At 41.6% G+C, this 11,256-nt stretch overlaps 1 protein-coding gene across 1 annotated transcript in view; it reads left to right on the top strand.

Moving 5' to 3' along the window:
* LOC106891730 (C4b-binding protein alpha chain-like) overlaps positions 1-5,868 on the top strand; it is a 21,555-nt gene extending 15,687 nt beyond the window's left edge. Inside the window, exons 13-16 of the mRNA XM_014948446.1 lie at positions 497-688; positions 1,021-1,047; positions 1,313-1,379; positions 5,287-5,868. Of these exons, the coding sequence (XP_014803932.1) occupies positions 497-688; positions 1,021-1,047; positions 1,313-1,379; positions 5,287-5,338 (338 nt within the window). The 3' untranslated portion in view covers positions 5,339-5,868. The remainder of the gene's footprint in view (positions 1-496; positions 689-1,020; positions 1,048-1,312; positions 1,380-5,286) is intronic.
* The last annotated feature ends 5,388 nt before the right edge of the window (positions 5,869-11,256 follow it).

Genomic DNA, 11,256 nt, shown 5'->3' with positions numbered 1-11,256 from the left:
GGGAGGGGGGGGGGTAGAGGGGGCAGTTCTAGCAACTGAGGACAGTTTTCAGCAGAGTTGGAATCTTGTTCAGTCTTTTTTTTTGGCTTATGGACATTGTTAAAGTTGAAAAGCCAGTGGGAAAGATCTGTTTGGGGGGTGTTTTGTAAAGATTTTTCCTTTGATGGTGTCGGGCTTTGTTCTCCCCTCCCTTTGCGCTGTGTAATCACTTGTTACAATGGAAACAGATTGTCATGACTTTGACACAACTGTTTGTCCTAATGAAGCCCAGACGTGTCTCTCTATTAATGAAGCGTGTCCATCAGCAGAAGTATCTGCAGCCTCCAGGAAGCAGGATACCTTTGCATATAAAATGTCTTGAAGATTGAGCAAGCTTCTGATATTTACACAAATGTAGGGGCTTTTTGATTGCAACTTCTTGAATCTGCTTTGTGTGCCAGCTCTGTTCTTGGACTTTATTTCCTTTCCTCCCCCCCCAACCCCAATCTCTTTCCAGGTGAGATTAAAGCTTCTGATTCCACACCAAGCATAAATCATGGTAGAGTAATTGAAGGACAGAAACCTTCCTATTCTGTGGGGGATTTTATTAAGATTGAGTGTTACACAGGCTACACGTTACATGGTGAAGCTCGTATTGAGTATGTTGGAGAAAACAGATGGAATCCTGAAGTGCCAACTTGCCAGTTAAGTAAGTATGAACTGCAAGAATTTCCACTAGAATGAAAATACACATAACAGGTGCCATGCTTCTTGGGGACATTCTTCTGTATTCAGGGAAATCATATTATATACACTTCCTTCTTTATTTTGACATAAGAAAAATCAGGTTTGCTAAAATCCATTTAAAAATAGGAATATTTTAAGTTAAATAAATATTACAATCTAAACTTGCCTGCTGCAAGGGTTGTGTTGGCAGAAGTGCTTGATCTGTTTGAAGTAACTCTGTGAATATTTTTATAATAATGTTTGAACAAGAAGCACTTGTGTTCCTCTTATGATACCGATTCACTCTCTTTTTAGGTGGTTATATTACGGCCTGCATCTGTGGTAAGTATCTTATAAAACGTGAACAAGATACAGTGTGGATTGTATATGTTATGTGGAATTGATATTCTGGCCAGCACCCGTGACTGCAGTAACATAACATGATGCTGGAGTTTTGGTTATTTTAAAATTTAAGTATTTTTGGGGGTGGGGTCTATAGGGCTGTGGATGAGAACAGTGCTAGTTCTGCTAAAAGTCTCTGAGGCTTTTTTATTGAGTTAGAGATGATCTTTATCATTCTAAGGCTTTTTTTTTTTCCTTCCTAAAGTGATTGTGGCAATTGTGGTGTTACTGGCAGCCTTCTGGATCTATAAGAAATTCTTTTCACAAAATGGGTGAGTAAGCCTACTTTTTTATTGTTGTTATTGTTGCAAATTTCTAAACGACTGAGCAAAAGCAGCGCTAATGTGCTTGTAAGTTTCTTGAGCTTTGTCTGCCCTTTCCTTTTCAAATGCCTGATGGTTATATATGAGCTCAGCAGAGCAGCTGATGTGAAGCTAAAGCGCCTAACAATGTGTTTGACTTTGGTTTTGTATCTGCTATTCAGACAAGCTGCTAATTAACACTTGCACTAATTTCAAGGAAGGGAAACCCCTGTTCTTAAGCTTGTATTTAGCATAGGTGCACTTGTCGAGGAAAGTACTGTTCACATCTGCTCTAAACCACGTCAGTTTACCTCTTAAAACCAGTGGTGGTAGTGGCTTGTGTGGGGGCTTGTGTTATTTTCTTGCTGGGGTGCCCTCTGGCATCACGGGGTCTGCCAGGCCTTATGAGCCTGGGGAGGCTTTACATGAACTGGGAGCCTTGGAGCTTCCTGTCTTCTACCTGGATGTACCAGTGGTAGTGGAGGGCAACTGGAGAACCACTGTGATTTGTGGTTTGAACCAGAAGCACCTTGAATAAAATCACATTGGCTTAGTTATAAGGAAAAGGCGAAAAAAAATACTGGCCTAAAGCAGTGCTCCTGTGCTGTTTGAAAAAAGGAAATAGTCAGCTTTGCTACAGTAATGTTTCATGTGTGGATCCACTTCAGCTTTTTTTCTCCTGCAGCAGCAATGTTGGGTGTTCCCATGTTAAAGACTTGCAAAGTCAACTGTAGAATATTAGTAGTGTGTTCTTCTCTTTCTAAGAAACATACCGGGCCTTTTGAACTTTTATCTTCAAACCAGCTGATTGTTAGGTATGCTTTTTTTATAGAGGGGTGGCAGGAGATTTAAATGCCTCTTTGAGCATCGCTTCTTGCAGTCATGTCTTATTTTAACTTCTTGAAAAAAGCCTGTTTTGTTGGAGAAATAGTTTGTAAGACCCAAAAGGCTGAAAATCCAGAAGGAGCTAGGTGGTACGTATAGAACGAGAGTGTTACGATAAGCATCTCATCAAAGCTGATTTACCATTCAGCAAAATCTGTTGGAATTTATCTGGGGCACATGAAGCAAAGAAAAGGATGCTTTAAATAAAATAAACCAGGGGAAATATTCCTGTGGTTCATATTTGGAATAAGTACGGGCAGTACTAGTTGGGAGAACACTGGAGCTGGCTTCTATCCAGCAAGGTTTTAGCTACAGTGTCTTCCACACAGGCCGTGTGGTGTCATTACAAGGGGCAGAGTGGCCCTGTGAGCAGAGTGGCAGGGCACCTGTATGCTACTAAATTCCTATTTAGTGCTTTTGAGCAATTGTTTTTCATCCATGACTTTTGGATACTGCAGTCTGGATGGGCCAAATACGAGTATATGGGAGTTAATAGGATTGGGGCAGCACTTTCTGCCTTCATCTGTGGAGGGACTTCTCTGGGTGTAGAAAGTAGGTGTGATCTAAAGCAACATTAAAAATTAAAGACTTTTATATTCCTGAAAATCTTACAACATTGAAAGTCTTACTGCACCCAGTGCTTTCCTTAAGCTTCATCGCTGTGAACGTCTCGCAGTTAAACCTCTTTCATATCTGAAACGCCCAATCTAATCTTTTATTGAGGCCTCAATCTCCCTGTTTTGTTTTCTGGATTCCTGATGTAGCTGAGCCTTTGTCAACTGTTGTGCTTCCAGCACCTCATACTTGCTGTGTTGTCTTCAAATTCCATTAAGAATCTCTCCCTGCCCTCTCTTTCTTACGTGTTTAATCTGCCAGTTAAATAGACATTCAATTAGACCTTTTTCCCCTTCTGCTGTTCAGCTCGTATACAGTTGATGAGAGTTGCAAGGAAACATGTATTTTAAAAGCTAATGTACCAGCTGAGATGGAAGACTCCACAAAAGTATTAATTGAATCTTAAAAAGGTATACCCTTTCCACTTAATTTGGATTTATGCAATAAAGCTTAAGTGTCTTTTTTTATGATGGTTTACTCAGAATTTCAGGAACGTGGAATCCAGCTAGTGTCAGAAACGATAGCTCCCGGTGGTTGTTTTTATGATGGTTTACTCAGAATTTCAGGAGTGTGGAATCCAGCTAGTGTCAGAAGTGATAGCTCCCGGTGGTTATGTGTCACATAGCCTAGTTTGGGGTTGTCTTTAAAAAAATGAGTAGCATATTTTTCTCTAAGAGACTATATACGTACTGAGTAGGGTGTTTGCACCTCTCTCAGTGATGTGAAATGGATTGCAGTGCTGTGTTAGTTTTGTTAGTTAATAGTATAATTCCCTATAACGACAAGACTGCTGGAGCTGGAGCCCAGCTTTGCTGCATTGCACGGACACTAGAATTCTAAAGGCAGTGTGGGTGCTTTCAGAGAAAACCAGATTACCTCTCAGTTACTGATTTCATCTGCCTTTTCAGCTTTCTTGAAGAAAAATAAAATAAATAAGGTGCAAACAAGGTCTTCTCTTTAAATCTTTCTTATAAAAAGATTATTTCTTTTTTTCAAATTCAGAGTTCTGTAACCCTAAAAAGGGTCAAAATCCAGTTGCTTGTTTGCAACTGATTTCCTCTCCTATATTTTGAATTAGTGCTTAGTGGAGTAGTCAGCTGCATTTGGTGATAGTTATAATTACTCCTGCTCTTGGGTGGGGTCAAGTTAGCTCCTTCAAAAACCTGGCTCTTCACAACAGGACAGATTTAAGACAGAACAGCTTAGTTTGACTGTTCCCTGTCAGTATTTTGTCATTACTACCTTAACAGTTACCCTTTGCACTACAAATTCGTCCCTAAACTAGTATTTAATTTCTGCCACTTTTCTCAATTGCACGAGTTCTGAGAAGTTACTGGTTGAACTGGATGTAAAGGTCTTTTCAAATGTACAGTCCTGATTTTACTTAGTTCTAAAGAACAGATGATTTTTCAGTATTTTTGATAAATCTGAGATGGCATAGAGGAAAGTTAAGCTTGGCATTTCTTCCAAAATAATGTATGGCTTAAGGAATATTGTCTTTACCTCTGAAGTAAGATGTTTCTAATGGAGATAGGATTAGTTGTCTGCATTAGCTGGGCTTATTTTTGGAGAGTGGAAAAAAAGGAATCAAGAGTTCTTATGTCCTTAATCTTAACCTTTTGCACGTGACAGTGATAAGAGAAATGACTGCTCTGGTGTGTGGATGCACTAATAACCCCTGAGCTTTTCTTACGGTGTCTAGAACTCCTTAGAGACCCAGAGTAATAGTGCAGAGGTTTGGGGGGGGGGGCGGTCCTGTAAAGCAAAACAGGAGTTATTCAAGAACTTCAAAATACATATATATGGAAGTAATTATGAATTTTAATTCTAGTACTGTACAATTGCTGTTAGCGGACTACAAAATCCAAGTTCTCACAAACTTATGGAAGTAATTATGAATTTTAATTCTAGTATGTTTAAGTACTGTACATTTGCTGTTAGCGGACTACAAAATCCAAATTCTCACAAACTAATATTCAGCTTCTGGTTACAAAAATGTACTGAACAACATACTGTATTTAAAATAAATTATAGGGCATGGTCCTGATGTAGTCTCCAAATCATTTAGGAATCCTGTAACTGTTCTGTCTGGTTTCAGTTTTTGATAATACTCGGGCACGGTCTGTTGGTTACTTGAAATGATCCATTTGGATCAGACACTGTTGCATTCCCTGGGTCGTTCTTAGCGGTCTGGTGGATGAAATGAAGCAAAAACCTCCTCAGTCTAGGGCTTGCTTAGTAAGATGAAGACAAATAATGATTAGTTTCATGACTTTACCTGTTGATTTAATGATGAAACTAAGGATGTGCTTTCAGAATAAATGTTAAAACCATTTAAATGTAAAATCTCTGATTTGACCTGTTTTTTTGTTTGTAGGAAACGTGACAGCACTCCATATACTGCCGAATATAAGACCTGTAAAGCATGAATGACCTTTTTTGGGGGGTGGGAGGGAGTTTGCAGTTGAATCTGCCAATCAGAAATGGAAAATTCTTGCACTTGCCTTGAGTTTCTGTAGATAAATATCTTGTCCTATGTCTCATGCTACTGATTAACTGGAGTGGGAGCTCATTCCTAAGACAAAAAGAATATGTATTTATGTGCTTTTCCTTCTGGGCCACTCATACTGTTTTTCTGTGTATGGAAATGGAGTTTGAGGCCGGTAGCACACAGGAGCAGCTGTGTCGGCGGGAGTCCTGGACGTGTCACTGTCACAGGGCCAGCTGCTGCTGCCTTCAGTGCTACCTCTTTTCTTACAGAAGACTTGTGTCCAGTGTTAGCTCTGCTCACTAAAATCCAAATGTGTTTCGTGTTCGTTGGTGTGGTTGAGGTGATACAGACGATTATGTTGTCTCTTGTATTCTGAAATGTTTTATTATTATTTTCCTTATGAGATCGGTGCCTTGTAAGGCTATGTCCTTTTTTTATCACAGTTTAGATCTTATATGCACTGCTTGTTTGACTGTTTTTCTGTGTATGGAAATGGACTTTGAGGCTGGTAGCACACAGGAGCAGCTGTGTCGGCGGGAGTCCTGGACGTGTCACTGTCACAGGGCCAGCTGCTGCTGCCTTCAGTGCTACCTCTTTTCTTACAGAAGACTTTTGTCCAGTGTTAGCTCTGCTCACTAAAATCCAAATGTGTTTCGTGTTCGTTGGTGTGGTTGAGGTGATACAGACGATTATGTTGTCTCTTGTATTCTGAAATGTTTTATTATTATTTTCCTTATGAGATCGGTGCCTTGTAAGGCTATGTCCAAAGTTGGTTTCTGTATATTTAATTAATTAAAATGTGCCTTTAAATGAGAGCGGTAGAGCTTTCCCATTGCCTTTATGAAGGAAAAAAGCCATATATATTTCTGGCTCTTTGATACAATCAGAGAGAGACTACAGTGAATTTGTTGGAATGGAAAATTAACGGTTCCTATGGCAAAGATATCCCCTGCCTTTAAATTTGTTGGCCTATTGACAGAAGGCACTAATTAAAGGAGCTGCAGAGAAATCAGTGTAGCCATCTCCTATCAGGAGCGCAGTGTAAGTTCCTTAGGAGGCTTGATTTTTCTTGAGCCTTGATGTTAGTTTTTGGGGATAATTTTGTTGCTTTTCAGGGTAGAAAGGGCGCTGTATGGATTGATCTTCTTTTTTTTTTTTTTTACTTGAAATCATGTATTTCACATATGGCATCTCAAATCTCTGCGTACAGCCTCCGATGCTTGATCTCGCTCTGTAATGCTAGATTTGCTGTCAGATCTCTGCTGAGAAATGGAAGCCTTTCCCTGTCTGGCTCCTCTTTTTAGGTTAAGGGAAGACCAAAGCAGGTTAGTTGGGGGGTGCAGGAGTGGGGGTGAGTGGGTGCTGGCTGGGGGCTCTGGAGGCAGCTGCTTGCAGTGGCTTCAGGATGGGTTTTAGTCCAGCCTGTGGCTCCAGGAGCTCCCATCACAGCGTTTGAGTTGAGACTCAGCCATCCATTGATAGCTGTTACATTCAATACATACTTGCTCTTTCTAATTCCTTATTAAACCCAAATCTTAATTAGGACAGGTTTTGGCGTTGTGAATCTGAGTTTGCTGTCAACATAAGAAGCAATTTCCCCAGAAAAACCAAATTGCCTCACTTCAGACAGCTGAGGCAGCATCAAAACTGGTTTTTGGTGTCGGTGGTGGGTTGGCAGAGCCCTTCACTGCTGGGAACTGCTTGTCTGAATAACACAGAGCTATTTAGGGCTTTCTAGGGCTTTTTGGGACAATCCCAGCAGTTGCATTGTCGGAGTTCATAATAGTCTCTGGTTATTAAAAAGGAGTTTTGGCTGCACAGAATGACTCGCTGCTCATTGTCTGGCCAATACCTAGTTTGATAATTGTTTGTAAATACTGTGATGATACACTGGGAATTGAGCGTGGTGGTCACTAGACAGCCTGATTATGTGTGGCATCTGCAATGTTTTAAAATATGCTGAAATGCACTTAATGCTAAACTGAAATAACTGTAAAAAAACAAAAAAGCCTTATTTTTATACTTTTTTTTGGATGTAAAGACTAGTGATGATTTGTGATATTCCAAATAAAAATGTGAAATTACTTAGCAGTAAGTGTTTGTCTTTCATTCATCGTATGATAAGCAGATTCTTGAGATGATTTTTCACGTACTAAACTTGCATTAAGTGGTGACTGTGGAGATGGAAGTTGGCAGTTTGTGTGCAGAATTCCTCACTAGCAGTGCAGAGAATGTGTTCTGATTTGCTGAGCGACCTTTGGGGATTTTTTTGGAATTGCAGAGGATTTCCCAGAACCTCCAAAACCTTACGGTGTTCCCTCTGGAGAAACTTGGTCAAAACTTGCTGGAGAAAAGGCAGATTATCCTGTGGCTGTTTTGCTGTAACACTGAGGCAGGAGCAAAGCTCCTAGTGTGTTCTGGCACTTTTGTCCCGAGTGTGACAGATGTAATCCTTCGGGAATACAGCTTAGGTGTTTTTAAGTAAAATGTTGAGTAGAATGTGGTTATTTTTAATTGTCTGAGGGTCACACTCAAAATGTACTTAATTTTCTTAATGTGTGGAGTCAGCTGCCTGATAGAATGAAGCCTTTCAGAGGGTGGAATAGAAAATAATAACTAACATGCCATATTTTTTTTACATTTGTGGTTGTGATACTCAGAATCCATTGGTGTGGGCTGCAAATGCTGACAGTTCTCAGGAAGTTTTGGGACTGCAGGGAGCATCGACGGGATAGGCAGCTACCAGGCAATTTGACTTAAATGTTACAAATTAATTTGTCCTAATTGCCGTGAGTTCTGCACCATTTTTCTAAAACTCAGTCCCACATGAATTATTTCATTTTAGAATCTGGAACTGATAATTAAGAGTCATGAAAGCGTGAACTTGGTGCTAAGAAAAAGGCTGCGTGTGATAAAAATGTGTTGTTGCCATCTACTGGTAAAATAAGTGATGTTCTGGCAAAGGGGGAGTAACAAAAGGGAGGTACAGCATTACCTGGTTTGAAGTTTCGTGTGCCAGGTGCCAGTGGTGGGCAGGATTCTCAGTGTTACACTGAAAAATCAGTGTAAACGCTCACTCGGGGTGGGGAAAATGGAGCTGGGGCCTGAAATGAAGAGACTTGGCAGCAATTAGATATAATCCAGCAGGGAGAGATGCAATCTGTCTACCTGAGACAGAGCCCGATACCAAGTAGCACACAATTTTATTTAAAAGGAAAAAAAAATAAAAAAAAATCAATCTGAGTAAATAACAGGTTAAGGCAAACAAATAGCACGTGGAATATCAGTGGTCGGAGGGTGGCTGCGCTCGCACACATGGGCTGAAGAATCTGAGTGAGGAGTTTGAGCAGATGCTTCCTTTTCTCATGAAGCATCCCTCCTAGTTGAGCGTGGTGCTGAGTGTCCTCCTTTAGTGCAGGATGCTCGGGCTGTCGGTGTAACGGCAGGTCAGAGAACAGCAAAGCAGGTGTTTGGGAAGCAAGAGCCTGCTTTGGATGGTTTTTTTATTTAAAAGGACTTTGGGGGGGCGGGGGAATGAAGTTTTCCATTATTGTTGCTTTTCCCCCTACATCATAACCGATTTCAAATGGTGCTAGACAAAAACTGAGACTCTGAACACCAAGAGAAATCGGTCAGCCTGTGTAAGAGACATTTTCCTGGCTCAGAGAAGAATCCTCTTGGAGATGACAGCTACGCATTTCTTTAGAGTGCTCTGATCAAACGCTCCATCCGCACAGCGATCGGCTTGTCTGGGTATAATAACATGTTGGACAACAGTGAGGTCAAGCAAAAATAGTTTATAGCTTCACTTTAGCGGGTTTGGATGCAAGGGTATAGAAGTTGTCTGAAACGTTACTAGAAGTTACCAGCAATAAACTTAAAAAAAATATAATTCTAGCAAAAGGAGGGGTTTCTGTGTGCACCAGGGTGACGACATCGTGATTGCTGAAGGCACTGTTGTGTTTTAACTGCTGAGATCAAACTGGTGGAGGGAATTTCTGGGTTTGCAGAGCAAATGATGATAATTCCATGGTGATGGAGTCCCCAAGCACTGAGTGGAGCTACGTTGGCCCTAAGTTAATAAATTAAACGTTAGGGCCCTAGTGATCGTATAATAACGGAAACGTACTCTGCCTGTCCGGATGCACTGGGTTTCATGCAACTTTTGGATCACTTTACTCTGGACAACTTGAGCTCAATATCCATTGTTTATTAAGTAGAAATACATTTGAAGGAAGCTGTTCCTGTCGTGGCCCTGGCTTGAGAGGGTGTATACAGTGGTTGTAGAAGTGTCTAGAAATCAGATGATGTTACAAAGCGGATGGCTGGCAAGGACATAACCATTGGGAAAAGTGCTGGTTTAAGGAGTAGAGGCCGCCGGTGGAGTTAGCAGCTGCTTGGTCTCCTCCCACGCTGTAATTCTTGCTCCTAGAACACTGATTTCAAATGGTGCTAGATACAAAGTGGGAAAATCTAAGCCACCATGTGAAACCAGCTTCCAGAGGAAGACACATCCGGTGCAGGGCTGCGGGCTGAGAGAGAAAATCCTTCATCTCCACCGTACCTAGAGAAAAAGTCATCTATTTAATTTTATGAGAAAGTAAGAGAGTTAACTTCAGGTTAGTTACTTTATTGACACGTGGGGTTTTTGGGGTATCTTGTGAATTGTTGAGGCTGCTGTAGGAGAAATGAGATACGTGATGGAGAACCCCACCGCTCTGGCAGTGACTGATTTCCTTGTGCGATAACACCGAAGCTCTTACCAGGAGGAGTGAGAAGGGTCTGAGTTCTTTGCAGTGCAGAGAGTGCTACTGCTGGGGTGGGGGGGAAGTTTGTGTTGTGCAGAAACACTTTTGTCATGCCATTGCAGATGGAACAAGCTGTAACCCTCACTCTGCCCAGGACACAGAGTGTTCTGGCTTTTCATCGCTTCCTGATCTCGGCATCATCAGAGAGGACAGGAGGGGTCAGGAGCTTTTTTTTTGTGACAGGGAGAGGAAATGTGACCGTCCTGATGTGGGACAATAAAAATAAATTGCATGGAAACTACTTTGAGTGTGGGTCAGAGTGAAAGCTAGAAGGGGAGTGTTTGCAAATCTGAACTGCAAATGGTTCAACGAAAGTTGTGGAGGAAGTAGGAGAGAGCACAGACGAGTGGCTGATGGTTATTGGCAATGGGATGGCTCTGGGCAGCCCTGTGGGGGTTACCTGCAGTGTGTCCCCCTGTACAGCAGGGACAGATGGGGCTCTTGGAGCCAGTGAATGACTACACACACATATAATTTGGTGACTCTCAACCCCTGGCCACTGTGGCTCAGCTGTGCTGGTGCAGGAGCTGGTGTAAAATGGAATAAAGTGCGGCAGAAATGGAGTTGGGAGTTTCAGTTATGGATGCCCTGGGTTTTTGGCAACTCTTTGCTTTAGTTTTCTAACCAGACCCAAGAATCTTGCTTGGGTGCCTACATGTGAATGTGCAGCCTCAGGCAGCAGAGGAAAAGCTCAGAGAAAAAGAGCGTGTCCTTCCAAGAAAGAGGGGTGGAGGAAGGGGAAAGCACTGCGCTAGATTACTGTGTCTGGATATTTGCTGTCGTTTCTAAATCCATTATCTGGGGCAACAGGGTGAAAGACAAGTGGAAAGCAGGTTCCCTCCCCAGTGCCTGTCTTGCTGGCACAGTTATTCCTCAGGCACCCTGTATTATCAGCACAAGATTTACTACTGAAAAGCTGGACCGAGAGGTCCGTTGCAGCACAGATGAAGTACAGCAGCAGCATCTTTCAGAAACAGGCTCAAAGTGAGGGTTGCTTTGTCTTTTTTTTTCTTGTCTTGTTTTTCTTCTCAGTATTAAGTATGTGCCT

Source organism: Calidris pugnax, unplaced genomic scaffold, assembly GCF_001431845.1.
Source record: "Calidris pugnax isolate Ruff unplaced genomic scaffold, ASM143184v1 scaffold91, whole genome shotgun sequence".
In the NCBI taxonomy this organism is placed as follows: domain Eukaryota; kingdom Metazoa; phylum Chordata; class Aves; order Charadriiformes; family Scolopacidae; genus Calidris; species Calidris pugnax.
This window is presented reverse-complemented; position numbering and strand designations above follow the sequence as displayed.